At 45.2% G+C, this 17,948-nt stretch overlaps 1 protein-coding gene across 5 annotated transcripts in view; it reads right to left on the bottom strand.

Annotated features, from left to right (window-relative positions):
- LOC100082244 (cytochrome b5 reductase 4) overlaps positions 1-17,948 on the bottom strand; it is a 58,931-nt gene that overhangs the window by 38,821 nt on the left and 2,162 nt on the right. The window contains exons 1-3 of one of the 5 annotated variants that reach the window (XM_029047282.2): positions 5,996-6,077; positions 1,634-1,762; positions 348-501 (exon numbers count right to left, since the gene is read on the bottom strand). In XM_029047282.2, the coding sequence (XP_028903115.1) occupies positions 348-474 (127 nt within the window). In that variant the 5' untranslated portion in view covers positions 475-501; positions 1,634-1,762; positions 5,996-6,077. Of the gene's footprint in view, positions 1-347; positions 502-1,633; positions 1,763-3,970; positions 4,177-5,995; positions 6,154-17,948 lie in introns of those variants that run through there. The other 4 variants (XM_029047280.2, XM_029047281.2, XM_007670727.4 and 1 more) reach the window with 4 other exon arrangements.

The following is a 17,948-nucleotide window of genomic DNA, read 5'->3' as shown; positions in this document are numbered from 1 at the left end:
GACACATTCCTTGTCCACATTGAGTTTACTGTCTAGAGGCAGGATGTGGGCGAGAGGTCAGCGGCGGCGAGATGGACGAGAAGGGGAGTAATATTACTTCCCCTTCTCATTCAAGCCTCCTAAATGATGTGGTACAGGTTGTCCCCTTTATTCCCACTATCATCAACATCACTATTGTATATACTGAGAGAGAGATATATCAGATATATCAACCCTCCCTCCCTGGTGAAGTAACTATCCCATCTCTCGTGAATATAATCGACTCTTTAGCAACCAAACACTCAGTGAAGTGACAATCATGAAAGCCATCCTGGCTCACTAAGCCTGAACAGGAGGAGCTGACCCACCTCTTATGCACACCCAGCAGTCATCCTTTTTGTTATGCTTAGCGAGCTCTTCTTCAGTTACTTCTATCAATCTTCCTCTCAGTCCCGATAGATCTTTTCCGCTTTTTGTCAGTCGAATCCAATCCATAAGGCTTCTGCCTTTCTTTAAAGGTACCTGGGAGGGAGGAAGAATTCAGCCAACTCCATCATTCAGAACTGGGACTATCTTTTGCCCAGGACTTCTCCAGGTGCTCCACGGGCCCCACCTTCTACTTTTTGATTGCTGCTCTGATAATTACAACAGCAGTCCTGGGATTTTAGGACCATCAGTTCCTCAAAGCCATGTCTAAAATTGAGACATCGTACGCTGGAACCTATTTTCTCATAGGAGCAATATTATCATTAGGGGATTGATTACTGAACCACTGAAGGAACCCCTACTTTTAATCAAAATTACCAAGAATTATATACTCAAGGCAATGATGCTACGTTACTCTATTTAGATTTGGACAGAAGGGCTCCATGAAAGAGTAACTGACTTCTACTTCATCGAAAGTAAAACAGATATAACAACCCTCCCTCCCTGTGAAGTAACTATCCCGTCTCTCGTGAAATTTTCCTCTCCCATCTCCCATTGGGGTTTTTCAAATTGTCTCCCCGTTTCCCTGGAGCTTCCACCCTTCTAAATTGGCTAAAGTGGTATTTTTGGATCAACTATAGATCTCATTTTTCCACTGTCTCCCTTCCCCCAACAGCACAGAAAACCAAGAGCTGGCTGCATAGATGAAAAGCAAAATCCCAGTTCATGAGCATGGACTCCAAAGAAGTACGCATGAACAAAAGTGGAAAAAACAAACAAATCATTCCAAAGGTTTGAACATAGGACAAAAGCTGAGTTCTACAAATGTACAGGAGAGACACAGAAAAGGGTGAAGGGGAAGAAGGAGAAAGGATATGAGGGAGAAAAGAGTCCAGGACAACAAGAGGGGAGGAAAGAAAGTCTTCCCTGCACTCCAGACCTTCGTCCCAGGGTACACCATAGCATGGAAGATTTGACCTTCCCTAGGAAAATTTATATCATAGAACAACTCCTTCTCTTAGATAAACCGATTTGGAACCCATGCATAGCCCTTTGCGACTTTGCTCTCTTCCCCATCAGGACAGGCGTTCTCACTACACGCGTGTCAGAACTCACTCTCTCCCCCTCCTTTCCTCCCTCCAACTAGGGACCCCCTTATCTTCTCTCTGAACACTCCCCATCCCCCTCAGAACACAACTGTCCCCCAAATTCACATAGAGATACAAACCTCCCAACCGGTAACTTGACTTTTCTTGGACTACGCCACACCACTTCCAGCTCACCCTCTTAGCTCTGGATCACATTTCCTCCCCAGGGACACCATGTGCCATATTTTCTCACGCTCCCGCCTGCGTCCCTGCCATGGAGCAACATAGACACAGAAACAAACACAGTCCTCTTCCCACAGACGCAAACCTCTACACCACTTCGTCGGAGACACTTTTTCCCCTACGGCCTGAAACATCACCTCACCTCCCCCACATTCTCACCAAATATCAAAACTCCCAATTCTGGCATCTCCCTTTTCCTATTCCTCCAATCTTTCTCGGGATCATTTCCGGGACCCTCTACTATCTCTGCATTATATCCCTCTCCCTCTAGACTCTTATATCCCTCTCCCTCTAGACAGTTACCTCCTTGTACTCCCCCAAGCTCTGAGTACACAGCTCTGCACACAGTAAGTGCTCAGTAAATATCGTTGATCGTGTCATCCTGAGATGCAGCAGCCAGAACTGCACAAGTCTGCTTACCACAGCTAAAGCAGCCCTTTGCTTTGAGAATGGGCTTGGAAGTCAGAGGTTGTGACTTCTAATCCCGGCTCCACCACTTATCAGCTGTGTGACTTTGGGCAAGTCACTTAACTTCTCTGTGCCTCAGTTACCTCATCTGTAAAATGGGGATTAGACTGTGAGCCCCACTTGGGACAACCTGATTACCCTGTATCTATCCCAGTGCTTACAATAGTGCTTGGCACATAGTAATCACTTAAAATACCATTATTATTATTTTCCAAAACTTTTCTGATGGCGCCCTCCATTCATAAGGCCTTTCGCTGCACCATACTGGACAGCTGATTTTGAACAATACTTTTAACTTGTATCCTCCCTAGTGCTCAGAACACTGCTTGACACACAGTAAGCGCTTAACAAAATACCATAATAATAATGACAAGGCAGATGCTCGTAGGAGCTTGGTCTGAAGGGTGGAGGCCTTTCCGTCGGAGAGACTGTCTCCATGTTGATGGCCCAGCTTGAATCTCCCCCGGTGCCTCAACCCGGCCCAACTTCTGAGAAGACTAAGAGTCCCATGGCGGGCAGGGACTGTGTCCAACCTGATTAACTTGTATCTTCCCTAGCACTTAGATCAGGGCTTGACACATACTAGTTGCTTTCAAAATACTCTAATAATAATAATGCCTCAGAGATCTCTTCCCTAATTTGTGACTGACGACATTACATAATTGTAGTTCGGTTTCCCTTTCTCTAAATGCCTTTCTTTGCACTTGCCTCTCAAACTTTTCTTCCTCTTTTTGGCTCACGCTCCACTGTATGAGGTTTTTTCTTCAATTTTTCCCCTCTTTCAAGGCATTCGCCACCAGATCTTTAATCCTCTACTTTCTCCTTCCTTCCCCTAGCAGGAACATTGGCCCGAATAACAGGGACAGAGACCATACTCCCAGCTTTAACCTGAGAGTGGATTAACTTTGCATGGAAGCAGAGCTCCATCTGTGGGCCTTAGCTAGGAAGGGAAGTTGTCAGGAGGAAGTGAGTTCCCTCAAAGGTTGACGTAGAGGTCACGCTCCATGGCAGACTGAGCACACTGAACATGAACAAAATATACAGAAGTGCATACTCAAAATGTGTATACGGAACTTCTGATCCATGACAGAGATCGTGGGCACTCTAAGGATCACTTCACTCCTCTAATGCCAACCTACTCACTGTACCTCACTCTCACAGTGGATCATTTGCTCTCTCCCACCTCGCAAAGGACAGACCATCCCTTCCCCACCTTCAAAGGCTTACTAAAAATCACATATCCTCTAGGAAGCCTTCCCCGACTAACCTCTCCTCTCACCCCAATATTTTCACTGCCTACTGCATCATTTATGTACTTGAGCCGTCCCCCCTAAGCACTTGGGCATTAATATCTCACTCTCTGTACCCCACCACCCCAGGAAACTCTTTGAGGGTAGGGGCCAAATCTACCTACTCTACTATACTCTCCCAAGTGGTAAGACAGTGCTCAGCTCGGAGTAAGTGTTCAATAAATAGTACCGACTGACTGATACAAAGTTTTCTAAGAACTAGAGATAGGTCTCCAGAACTCCAAACCAGGACCCTTAAAGTCTGGATTAGAGTATATTAGTTTAATCCATATGGTTACAGCTCTGAATTGGTTTGCAACTATAGACTCACACCCAAAAGAAAATAGCTTTTTTCTTTTTCCTTTCTCTCTTTAGCGGGAAAATTCCCCCAAAGTTAGGCCTTTTTATGGTCTGTTCTACCAGCTGCCTTAAATCGTTTATGACCTCATTTAAACAATTACAGTCTCAAAACCACACCAAAATATTTCTGGTCAGAAGGTGGGTGGTCTCCTCAACACGTTCCCCTTCTCCAGGGCCAGACCTAAGACTCTTCCCAGTTTCCATGCTCTTTTGCTCAGTCTGTTTCCCCAGCAAGACTGCAACCCTCCTAGAGAGCAGAGATTATGTCAGTCCTCGGGATCAGCGGGGGTGAGTGAGGTAAAGGATCAGCAAGGAGTGAGAGGGGTACAGGGCCAGGAGAGAGTAGGGAATTGGATCAGCAGGGGGTGAGATAAAGGATCAGCAGGGAGTGAGTGTGGTACAGGCCTAGGACAGAATTGGGTACAGGATAAGCAGGGGAAAAGTGGGGAATAGGGCCAGCAGGGAGTGAGCCACAGGCCCAGAAGAGAGTTGGGTACAGGACCAGCAGGGAGTGAGTGGGGTATGGGATTCATTCATAATTACTGAGCGCTTACTGTGTGCAGAACACTGTACAATATAGCAATAAGGAGATACAATCCCCGCCCACAACAGGCTTACAGTCTAGAGGGGAAGGGAGAGACATCAAAACAACAGGCAACAACCGAAATAAATAGAATTATAGGGTCACCAGGGAGTGAGCGGGGTAGAGGATCAGGAGAGAGAGAGTGGGGTTCAGCATCAGCAGGAGAGGGTGGGGTAGAGGGTCAGGAGGGAGAGAGAATGGGATACAGGATCAGCAGGGAGAGAGTGTGGTACAGGCCTAGGAGAGAACTGGGTACAGGATCGGCAGGGGGAAAGTGGGGTAGAGGGTTAGGAGAGAGTGGGGTCAAGGTTAGCAGGGAGTGCGGTAGAGGATCAGAAGAGAGTGGAGTAAAGGGTCAGTAGGAGTGGGGTAGAGGGTGAGGAAGGAGAGAGTAGGGTCTGGGGGTCAGGAGAGAGAGTGGGGTACAAGGTCAGCAGGGAGGGAGAGGAGTGGAGGGTCAGGAGGGAGAGAGTGGGGTACAGGGTCAGCAGGGAGGGAGTGGGGTAGAGTGTCAGGAGGCAGAGAGTGGGGGAAAGGGTCAGATGGGAAAGAGTGGGGTAGAAGTCAGGAGAGAGAGTGGGAAAGAGGGTCAGCGGGGAAGGAGTGGGATACAAGATCAGCAGGGAGTGAGTGGGGTAGAGGATCATGACAGAGACAGTGGGGTAGACGGTCAGCAGGGAGGGACGGCGTGGGGTAGAGAGTCAGCATAGAATGAGTGGGGTACAAGATCAGCAGGGAGGGAGTGGGGCGGAGGATCAGCAGGGAGGGAGGAGGTGGGGGACAAGATCAGCAGGGAGAGAAGGAGTGGGACAGAGGGTCAGCAGGGAGGGAGGGAGTGGGGGACAAGATCAGCAGGGAGGGAGTGGGGTGGAGGGTCAGCAGGGAGAGAGGGAGTGGGACAGAGGGTCAGCAGGGAGGGAGGGAGTGGGGGACAAGATCAGCAGGGAGGGAGTGGGGTGGAGGGTCAGCAGGGAGAGAGGGAGTGGGGCAGAGGGTCAGCAGGGAGGGAGGGAGTGGGGGACAAGATCAGCAGGGAGGGAGTGGGGTGGAGGGTCAGCAGGGAGAGAGGGAGTGGGACAGAGGGTCAGCAGGGAGGGAGGGAGTGGGGGACAAGATCAGCAGGGAGGGAGTGGGGTGGAGGGTCAGCAGGGAAGGAGGGAGTGGGGCAGAGGGTCAGCAGGGAGGGAGGGAGTGGGGGACAAGATCAGCAGGGAAGGGGTGGGTGGGGTGGAGGGTCAGCAGGGAAGGAGGGAGTGGGGCAGAGGGTCAGCAGGGAAGGAGGGAGTGGGGCAGAGGGTCAGCAGGGAAGGAGTGGGGTACAAGGTCAGCGGGGAGGGAGGGGGGTAGAGGGTCAGCAGGGAATGAGTGGGGTAGAGGGTCAGCAGGGAGGGAGGAGGGTCAGCAGGGAGGGAGTGGGGCGGAGGGTCAGCAGGGAAGGAGTGGGGTCGAAGGTCCAGCAGGGAGGGAGTGGGGCGGAGGGTCAGCAGGGAGGGAGGGAGGGATGGCAGGGAAGGGGAAGCAGAGCAGGAGGCGGAAGGGGAGGCGATGGCGGGTCATACCTTAGTGCGGGCGGGCGGAGCGGCCCGCTGCTGCGAGCCGGCCGCCGGGAAGGCCTGCGCGGGCACGTTGAGCATGGTGGGGCCGGTGGGCACCGGTGGGGACCGGTCGGGACCGGTGGGGACCGGTCGGGACCGGCTGGGGCCGGTGGGCGGCCAAGGCCCCGCACTGGCGCCGGGCCCCGCTTCCGGCCCCGCCCTCGGGGAAAGGGCGCCTCGTGACGTCAGCGGGGACCTCGGAGCATGCGCACCGCGCCCGACCTCGGCGGCCGCCGCCCGGGGCGCGCCGTGCGCAGGCGCCGAAGGCCGCCCGGCTCGGGGCGGCCAGTGCGCATGCTCCGCCGAGCCGCCGGGGAGCTGTTCGGGGCCTCCGGTCCTGATCGGATCATTCATTCATTCATTCGTATTTACTGAGCGCCTATTGGGTGCAGAGCGCTGTACTAAACGCTTGGAAAGTCCAATTAGGCGGCAGAGAGAGCCAATCCCCGCCCAACAATGGGATCACAGTCTAGAAGGGGGGAGACAGACAATTGGCAGGGATCAATAGCATCAAAATAAATAGAATTATAGATATATACACGCTACTGATAAAATAGAAAAATATGTACGAATATACAGAGCGCTGTACTAAACGCTTGGAAAGTCCAATTAGGCCACAGAGAGAGCCAATCCCCATCCACCCAACTCACAGTCTAGAAGGGGGGAGACAGACAATTGGCAGGCATCGATAGCGTCAAAATAAATAGAATTATAGATATATACACGTCACTGATAAAATAGAATAATAAATATGTACAAATATACACAAGAGCTGTGGGGCAGGCAGTCACTCCATGGTATTTATTGAGAGCCTACTGTGTGCAGAGCGCTGTACTAAACGCTTGGAAAGTCCAATTAGGCCGCAGAGAGAGCCCATCCCCACCCAACAATGGGATCACAGTCTAGAAGGGGGGAGACAGACAATTGGCAGGCATCGATAGCATCAAAATAAATATAATTATAGATATATACACATCACTGATTAAATAGAATAATAAATATGTACAAATATACACAAGTGCTGTGGGGCAGGCAGTCATTCCATCATATTTATTGAAAGCCTACTGTGTGCAGAGCATTCACTCATTTATTCATTCACTCATATTTATTGAGCGCTTACTGTGTGCAGAGCACTGTACTAAGCGCTTGGAAAGTCCAATTCGGCAACAGAGAGAGACAATCCCTACCCGACAACGGGCTCACAGTCAAGAAGGGGGAGGCAGACAACAAAACAAGTAGACAGGCATTAATAGCATCAAAATAAATAGAATTACTGATATATACACGTCACTAATAAAATAGAGTAATAAATATGTACATGCAACTTACAATGTAGTTGGTAGATGGGATCCCCGCCTGCAAGGAAGCAGCATGGTCGAGTGGATAGAGCAATTGTATTTACTGTGTGCAGAGCACTGTACTAACTGCTTGGAAAGTACAGTTAAACAATAAAGAGAAATAATCTCTGCCCACACCGGGTTTACAGTCTAGAACAGGGGAGACAGACATCAAAACAAGTAAACAGGCAAACAGGTTGTCCCAAATGGGGCTCACAGTGTTAATCCCCATTTTACAGATAGGTAACAGACACAGAGAAGTGAAATGACTCGCCCAAGATCACACAGCAGACAAGTAGTGGAGCCAGAATTAGCACACACACCTTCTGACTCTAAAGCCCATACTCTTGACACTAGGCCATGCTAGTGTCCCCCTCTCTCCCCCTGTAATAACGACAATAATAATACTTTTGGTCTTTGTTGAGCACTATGTGCCAAATACAGCTTGGACACAGTCCATGTCTCACATGGGGCTCAAAGTTGTTATCTCCATTTTACAGATGAGGTAACTGAGACACAGAATAGTTAAATGATTTGCCCAAGGTCACATAGCAGTCTAGTGGTGAAACTGGAATTAAACCTCAGGCCCATGCTCTATCCACTAGGTCATGCTGCTTCCTTGCAGGCAGGGCTCACAGCTACCAACTACATTGTAAGTTGCATTAAATTGCATTGTACTGTCCCAAGTGTTTAGTACAGTGCTCTGCTCATAGTAAGTGTTCAATAAAAACCACTGATTGATTAATTACAAAGTGCAGACGACTGCACAACGGCTTGAGAGAGTGCAAAAGAAGCAAAACACATCCTCCCCACACTGCACCACACACACCCCAAACACATCCTCCCCACCCTCCACCACAAACACCCCACAAGTATCCTCCAATAGAATAAGGAAACAGGCAATCAAACTACTTTAAAAGAGTTGGAGCAGGAAGAAAAACACAATACAGTTAAGTAATAGCTGAATAAATAACTCAATATACATTGGTGCTCAGGATGGGTATACACGCATAAATGCTAAGCAGGGCTGTTAGATGTGAATGGCTTAGGCGGTTGTGAGTTAATCAGGGAAGGATTTGGGGAGGATTGTCTGTTGAATTTGTGACTAACAAGAAGGAGGTTTGGGTAGGGGAAGCAGAGTGAGCAAAAGGTCAAAAGCAGGATATAATTTAGAAGGTAATCTGTTTCTAATGCTCAAAAATGCATGTTAGAAAAATCAGTCATTTTTTTAAAATTATACTTGAGTAACCAAGATGGGCTAGTTGCTAGAATGAGGGCCTCTTTCTCGGCATTGTTGGTGAGGTCTGGATCAGGCTGAGAAGCAACCATCTGAGAAATTTCCAGAAATGCTATTTTGTGATTAAAAAAAAGTTGCATTCTCATTTACAAAATATGCTAATGTGACCAATAGGAAAGGCAGTCCCCAACAGGCTAGCAGAGGAAGCAGCCTAGTAGTCCAGATTGTATCAGCACTTCCTTAAAAGTAAAGAGGAAGATTTGATGGGAAGTAAGAAAGCAGGCACCACATGTGATCTTATATGTTTTGCAATGGAGGGAGGTTGGAGGTTTTTCCCTCACTTTTTCTGGGAAAATCGACCCCAAGCATTCTACACTTAGCTACATGAAGATCAAGATATCCTAAATTCACTTTGGTGGTGAGTTCCACCCGTACTTTTGGTCATTTAATTCTTGAGAGAGGCTGGGTTTCCCCTCCATGAGCATACACACCTTTTTAACCCACCACACCTTTCCAATCTGCCATTTTTTTAAAAAGGTTGAATTATTTCTCAGGGACTAAGATGCAACACTCAGTTCCTCTGTTTTCCCTTTGCTATTAACAAAGAAATGAGTTTCCAGCATGTAAACAAAAGACACTGTGCAATTTCTCTTCAGATAAACATTATATTAACCAGATTAGTTTATTAATAATCAAAGCAAAGAACGGAGCAGTTCTGATCTGATAGATAGGTCGTATCATGATAAGTAAATAATCCTCATCTTTGATCCACCTCCACCTGGACCTCACTCATTGGCTTTCAATTCAGACTAAAATACCACTCATTAAATTGTCTTTCAGACTCATGCTACTTCTGTTAGCCATCAACTGGCCTAATTGGCTTTCTTTTTCCTCTTGTTTCTTGGATGCGAGTGTCTGTCAAATTCTGTGATCTCATTAAAGGCTCATTCAGGCTCTTCCACATGTCATTATCTTTATAAAAACCACAAAATCCAAAAAAGGAACCTCGGAAGAGCAATAAAACTGATCAGAGAGCTATAAGAGGGACTCCCGTTTGGAAGACAAATACTAAGACAGGGCTTGATTGAAATTTACAAAAGATAAAGGTTGGGCACAGGGTAAATCATAAGGGCTGATGGAAAGCAGAACTGAACAAAGCAAAGGGCAAACATTGGACCATAATAGAATAATACCCTTGATGGCTTCTCTCCGGTGTGAGATGTGCTTTTGACACAGAAACAGTACGGCCTAGTGAAGAGAGCATAGGCCAGGGAATCGGAGGACGTGGGTTCGAATCTTGACTCTGACATGGACTTATTGCAAGACCATGGACAAGTCATTACACTTCTCTGTACCTCAGTTACCTCATTTGTAAAATGAGGATGAGGACTATGAGCCCCATGTGGGACAGGGAATGTGTCCAACCTGATTAACTTGTATCTACTCCAGTGTTTAGTACGGTGCCTGGCACATTGTAAGTGCTTAACAAATACCATTCAAAAATACAAACACCAGCATGTATCAATCAGCTACGGCAAAGACCCTATTCCCTGATACAAAGCCATAAGAATAGGGTTCATTCAGACCTATTACGCTCTTGAATGACAGGAGTTACTTCCATAACCTAATTATGAGAATCTGTAATACCTGCAGGGTTTTCAAGAGCACTCATTGACTGAACATGTACTTCCAACTACCTTCAAAATGATACTCATTCATCAGTATAAAATTCCATTAAAATGCAAATGACTGCTGCCTTGTTGCCTAGCATTTACAGCCACAACACGTAAGAGGCTTGTGTTCAAATTCTCCTCTCAGCCGCTGAGAGTCTAATGTGTTTCATTTCTATGATAGTGGTGAAAAAGAATGGACCCATCTACTCTACTGAAACCACTTTAATGGCAGGGAAGCAGCCCGGCCTAGTGGATAGAGCACGGGCCTGGGAGTCAGCTGTGTGACCTTAGGCACGTCGCTTAAGTTCTCTGTGCCTCAGTTCCCTCATCTGTAAAATGGGATTTATTCTGTGAGCCCTATGTAAGACAGGGAATGTGTCTAACCAGATTAACTTGTATCTTCCCCAGAGCTTATTACAAAGCACACAAATAAGTGCTTAACAACTACCATAAAAACCAAAGTCAGAGGACCTGGGTTCTAATCCGGGATCCACCACTTCTCTGCTGTGTTACCTTAAGCATATCATTTCACTTCTCTGGTCCTTAGCTTCCTCATCTGCAAAATGGGGATTCAAACCCTGTTCTCCTTTCTACTTATATGGTGAACTCCATGTGAAGCCTAATTAACTTGTATTATTATTATTACTATGTATTATACTTACTACATAATAAGCACTTAAAAATCTAATAATAATAATGATGTCAGGTGACCAGAATTTGTGGTGACTCAAGTGGATGGTGCAGGGCCTGGAGGGGATAAGGTCTAGACTTCAGTAAACACCACTGTTTGACTAATTGATTCAGTGGGCAGAGCCAGAGAGAGAGAGAAAGAGAAAGGGGACCATTTCCCTTTCCTCTCCATTCATTCATTTGTATTTACTGAGCGCTTACTGTGTGCTCTAAGCGCTTGCACTGCTCTAAGTGCTTGGCAGAGTAGAATAAATCAATAGACAGACATATTCCCTGTCCACAACGAGCTCTCTGTACCTTTGTAGACTCTCAGCACCCTGTGGTCAGGGATCATGTCTACCAATTCGTTTGGACTGTACTTTCCCAAGTGTGTAATACAATGCTCCATACACAGTAAGCTCTCAATAAATACTCTGATGGCAGAGAAAGTGTTTCCTTGACAGATCCAACCTATTGGTGAATTGATAGTAATTGCTCTGTCATCAGGGACAGAAGACTTCAGACAACCTGAGCAATCTCCTTTGACTCTACATTAAAATTCACTCAATATGAATGAAGAGTAATTAAATGAGGAAGGCTATATTTGAAAAATAAATACCCTTCATTCCAAGGGTCTCAAAATTAAAGGGTTGGGTAAATGTCTTTAGGGGATTATATTGCATCATTAACACTATTAATGGGTCACCGACATTATTTCCCACATTACACTGCTTGGTATACTGGGACTTCAAAGGAAAACAACCAAGATGTGGCCAAAGTTATGAACCCAAAACCATGACTAATCCACAACCAATGAGGGGTTCTTTTGCTAAGCATTTAGGCACTCACAGCCTCATATCCCTGCTCACCATCACAGAAGTTACATATATACCCTTATTCTCTGTCGCTTCCCCTTGCTGTGATTCATTTTAGTTTCTCCGGTTGTGAGTTCCTTGACAGGTATCATGTCTATTAACTCCACTGTAAGCTCACAAGTGTTCAGTACAATGTTCTAGAGCAGAGTAAGTACTCAATAAATCCTAATGATGGATTGATAGATTGGAAGGAACACCCATACAACTGCCATCAGTAATAGCGTGTAAAGTTAGCAGAAGGAGAGGAAAGGAAAATACATGGGAATAAATGAGAACGGTGCCAGGTTCATTTATGATCTTAAACTGTGATCTCCAATTGCTTTTATGTTCAGCAGCCTTTTTAGACTAGCCCTCCAAAATTCAAATAAGCTCAGAGTTGAAAGAAACACTTTTCCAGTTGGTGGGAAGATGAGACTTCAAAGACTACAGTGTCCTTATTTCTCACAGGATTTTGATTGCTTTGAAGGTAGTTTTCATGCCAGGGAGCAATTCATTTTTATTACTAATACAAACTGATGCAAATAATACTATTTGACAATGATCTAGAACCTTTCGTCTAGGGACAATAGGTTTTATGGATGTTGTCTCTGTTTCCATAATTATTTCCAATCCCACTCCAGCTGTCCATCTATCCCCCTGCTCCTCAGGGACCTAAGTGTTTATCTAACCTTCCCCTTTGCTCCCAGATTCACTGGCCAATTTAAAAATAAAAACAAAACAAAAAAAGGTACAGTGCTAAATTCCTTCAGAAACAAGGGTGCTTAGAATGAGGGAAAAGGGAGAAGAGAGTGTGATACCTCAGGGTTGGGCGATGTCATGACTTCCTGAGGATAGTGAGGCTGTGGCCACCAGGGGTGGACCTGACTGAAGTCGGTCACCATGTCTGGAGAATCACTGTAGAAAAAAGGGATCTTATCTCCATTTTACAGATAGGGAAACTGAGGCTCAGCAAAGTTAAGTACCTCGCCCGCAATCACACACAGGCAAGTGGCAGAGGTAGGATTATAAATCAGGTCTCCTGGCTCCCAGCCTTGTGTTCTTTCCACTAAACCCTTCTGTTTCTAGTCCACGAATCAAGAGTGATCTGCATACTTCAGTCTGCAACTCATTGCTGTGCACACACAATAGGGTTAGTATTAACAGTCAAAAAAACCCCAGATGCTTCAGTGGACAGGGGACCATAGTCTCGATGTACACCTCTCAGGCCCTGGATCAACATTTACATCATTTTTAGTAGACTGCTGTATGATTGCTACTTATTATTTTGAGTTCTTCCCTGCACCTGCACATATCCCTCTCACCTGTTAGGTTAAACACACAAGGCTATTGGTTGATTGTCAGAAGTTCCTTTCTACAGAGCAGTTAGCTTCTGGAGAGAGCTGGAGAGGCCAAACTGTGGGGAGGAGGAGGTGGAAGATTAAGAGAGCAGGAAAACTCATTGCTAGATCTCTCATCAATTTTCAATTCTCTCCTCCTGCCTCCCCATCACATCCACCTTCCTCCAACCCTCACCAATGCTGTCTCTTGTCATTCATTCATTCAACCGTATTTACTGAGCACTTACTGTGTACTAAGCATGTGGGAGAGTACAAAATAATAGACACGTTCATGGCCCGCAACAGAGTTTACAGCCTAGACATGTCATTTGACATGTCCCTGGCTGTAATCGGTGAATATCGGTTGCATTTGGGTGTCTTAGATGTAGTTCTTCCTGGGATCAGGGGAACGGTCCAGATGAATTTTTGAGATTCCCTTCCACGCTGGGGATATGATCATTGATATCTCTTTCGCCATTTTCATCCTCAAGACCCTTTGCAGTTCAGATGTAAAACACAAGAGGGAACTAGGTGACCCAGAAAGAAAACTCATTCGACAAACATCTTTTAAAACCTCGGAAAAGCATGACCATTTGCAATTTTCAACCTCCAGGTGCCGTTTTCCCTGGAACGATAATGGTGATGATAATAAAAATAATAATAATGATGATGATAAGGGTACTTGCTAAACACTATTTCCCAAACAGTGTTTTAAGCAGTGGGGTAATGATAATAATGATGGTTTTTGTTAAGCGCTTACTATGTGCCAAGCACAGTTCTAAGCACTGGTGGGGGGAGGGGGGGTACAAGGTAATCAGGGTGTCCCACAAGGGGCTCACAATCTTAATCCTCATTTTACAGATGAGGTAACTGAGGCACAGAGAAGTGAAGTGACTTACCCAAAGTCACACAGCTGACAAGTGGCAGAACTGGAATTGGAACTCATGACTTCTGACTTCCAAGTCCGGGCTTTTTCCACTGAGCCAAGCTGCTTCTCAAGTTAATCAGATTGGACACTGTCCCTGATCCACATGGGGCTCACATTTTTAATGCTCATTTTACAGATGAGGCAACTGAGGCACGGAGAAGTGAAGTGATTTGTCCAAGGTCACATAGCAGACAAATGGCAGAGCCGGAACTAGTACCCAGATCCTTCTGACTCTCAGGCCCTTACTCTATCCACTAGGCCATGCTACTTCTGGAAATATCATGAATGATAGGTAGCGTGAGCTTAGTGGGCGAGTTAAGGAGAATCTCAGTCGATGTAGGCATCAATTCTATTTATTCTGAATTTACAACTTTCTGAATTAGCACTGAAAGTGGGAGTCTGGAACCCAGGGAAAGGCAGCCAGGCATTGAGACTGTAGTTTCAGAAAAAAAGAGGATACTTCCAGAATCCTCCAGGAGACAGAGAAGGAAAATGAAATGCCCAACTGGGCTTGTCACCCAAGGGGTTTATGGAATGAAGACTGCCAAGGAAGAAGCAGCACTGAGAGGTATCCTGGGACTAGCTGCCTGTTCATACACTGACTAAGGCTACCTGTTTGCAAAAAGAATTAAATGTTTGAGGTTGGGATGGGGACAATTGAAAGAAAGTGGAGGGAGGAAAGCACCCAGGAGAGGAGAGACAAAAATTTGCTGGCTGCTAAAGAGCTCATCTGGTGTTTCTTCTTTTGTAGCTAAACACATCTGCTGAGTAGAGAGGGCTGGATGGAAATTACAAAGGAGAGAGCACAGAAACTTGGAGAATTTGGCTGGCAGACCCAGAACAGTGTTCTCCACCCAGTAGATAACCAACTCATTGCCCTACACACAATAGGCACCCAGTACAGGGTTCAGCTCTGGAAGCTACTTCATGTAATTGCCAAAGAGACAACATCAAACTGTCAAGTTCTATGCAAGCACTGTATCCTCCGGTCCAAAGACACCCCAGGATTTGTTGGCCTCAACGAGGGATCTAGATAATGACAATGATAATGAGAAGCAGCATGATCTAGTGGATAGAGCATGGGCCTGGGAGTCAGAGGACCTGGGTTCTAATCCCAGTTCCGCCACTTGCCTGCTGTGGGACCTTGGGAAAGTCGCTTCACTACTCTGTGCCTCAGTTATCTCAACTGTTAAATAGGAATTAAGACTGTGAGCCCTATATGGGACATGGACCGTGTCCAACCTGATTAGTTTGTATGTACCCTGGTGCTTAGTAAAGTACCTGGCATATAATAAGTGTCCAACAAATACCATAACAACAAAAAAAATCTGGGCTTTGAAGAGGGGACCAACATGACCGACATTCCTAAGAAACTTTGAGGCAATGGGGAACCTAGGGAGTCAGTAGAAATCCTTTCTTCTGAATTATCCAGGGCCTTCTCAGCTAGTGAGGATCAGTAACAGTGCAGAGCACACAGTAAGCATTCAATAAAAACAATTGATTGATTGAATACACAGTCTAAAACTGTGCTTTGAGCAATTTTTTGAGAGAGAGAAATGTAATTAAAATACAGTCCTCTCTAAACACCTGGGAACAATGTCAAAAATTATGCAGGGCCCTACTGAGTCACCAAGGACTTGGGAACTCTATGTTTCTTAGTTGACAGAGGGTGACAGTTGCCTCTTTCAATTCTCTCAGCATGTACATGGTAAACAAAATTGGTAAAATCTGTCATAGTGTAGGGTGAAATTATCTGAAAAAAGAGTTAAGGGAGGTATTAGGTTGCCAGTTGACATGGAGACTTGAAGACGGGGTGCTGATTTTAGAAGGCAGATTTCTAAATCCTCAGTAATTAAATATGAGAGGAAAAGTACTCTATTCTGATTGCCAAAAACTCTCACCCAAGTCCAGGTTGATTAAATCTCACTCCTGTAAAATGAAATCCACTAAATCCTAGAAAAGAATGTTGAAGGAGCAGCCCAGAGGCATGACATACAGTTATGGGCCTATTAAATCTTCAGGTTGGGAATAAAACTCAAGATTTTTTCTTCGAAAGCCAATTTGCTGAAACAGAAATTAGTGGTGAGTGGTTGTTACAGAAGTCTTGCATTCACAAAGCAATAAGCACAATTTTCCAATAGTTGCTGACCTATTTAGCATGAAACTGTAAATATAAAGGATTTTTAAAATTTTCATTATCATTTACATTATTATTATTGAGGTTTTTGTTCCAAGGACATGTTCTTTCTGAGAGCTTAGTATGGTGTTTTGTACACAGTAAGTGTTTAGTAAATACTATTATTATTATTACTACCTACTGTTACTACTACTATAATATTCATTCAATCGTATTTATTGAGCACTTACTATGTGCAGAACACTGTACTAAGTGCTTGGAATGGACAATTCGGCAACAGATAGAGACAATCCCTGCCCAACAACAGGCTCACAGTCCTAAAGGGGGAGGCAAACAGCAAAACAAAACAAGCAGTCAGGCATCAATACCATCAAAATAAATAGAATCATAGATATATACACAGTATACTCTAAAATAATATACTCTAGTGCCTGGCCTTCTACTAGACTGTAAACTCCTTGAGAGCAAGGATCATGTCTAGAATTCAAATGTACTCTCCCATTTGCCTTGGACAGAGTTCTGCACATAGTAGGTGCTCAATCTATCGATCAGTAGTATTTACTGAGTACTTACTATGTGCAGAACACTGTACTAAGAGCTTGGGAGAGTACAACAGATTTAGCAGAAACGTTCTCTGCCCATAAGAAGCTTACAGCCTAGAGGGGGAGACAGACATTAATATAAGTTACATTAACATAAATTACAGCTACATACATAAGTGCTGTGGGGTTAAGAGTGGAGAGAATAAAGGGTGAAAATCCAAGTGCAAGAACAACGCATAAGGGGGTGTGAGTAGTGAAGGCTTAGTTGGGGAAAGCCTCTTGGAGGAGATGCGCTTTTAATAAGTCCTGTTTGAAAAAGCAGCAGGCACTGCAAGTGGTGAATGCATCACTGCTGCAAAGGGTCATCTTTATGCACCCATATGGGGAATGGATTGGGGTTCACAGGTCAACCTCTTCAACTGTATCCTAATGCTTGGATAGGATTTCACTGTCAGTGGTATCATCTTTGGACTCCAAGGCCAGTTTAGTTCCATGATGCCCCAGGAGGGTGAGGGTTAGTTCTGAATCATTTGAAGGAAAATGAATAGGAAGTTTGACATGGTGTCCCAGAGCGAATATTTTGCACCTGAATTGTTCCCAATTGAGTTAATAGAACAAAGGGAAGTGTTCCAAGAACACCTTTAGTACTGGCTGAAAAGCTTGCATTATTCATGCTAGTCACAGACTTAGTTCCTTCTTGCATAAAATCAAATCCATTAGCACTTACAACATCTGTTCTGACGCCTTGACCCTCTGACAGATTGAAAATGACTTGAGTAATTAGCCAATGAGTCAAATGGACAGGATCTTCAAAGTTTTTATTTTATATTGGTGAAAATGGATTATTTTCCAGATGTTTGAATAAATGTTCACTGGAACCAGCTCGACACTATTAATTGGTAGTAGCTGAAAAAAACTCGAGAGAATTTCTAGTACACCAGCTAGTGAAGCAATTAAGTACAACAGTTTGTAACATTCCAGTCAAACTGTCAGTGAATAATGTTCTCCAATGACAACAGATCAGCATAGTCTGACTTGGTGATCTCAAATCTGTGGTGAAGCAACATTTTGATAAATAGCTCTAGAAATCTTTCAGCATTGCTACAGACCCTTTATCTGATTCCTTTTTCATATTTATGCCCTGCCCGATTCGTCATGCTGGTGGGTGGAAGATGCTATAAAAGGATAAAATGCTTCCTCTGG

The sequence above is a fragment of the Ornithorhynchus anatinus genome, chromosome 19, assembly GCF_004115215.2.
Source record: "Ornithorhynchus anatinus isolate Pmale09 chromosome 19, mOrnAna1.pri.v4, whole genome shotgun sequence".
Taxonomy (NCBI): Eukaryota; Metazoa; Chordata; class Mammalia; order Monotremata; family Ornithorhynchidae; genus Ornithorhynchus; species Ornithorhynchus anatinus.
This window is presented reverse-complemented; position numbering and strand designations above follow the sequence as displayed.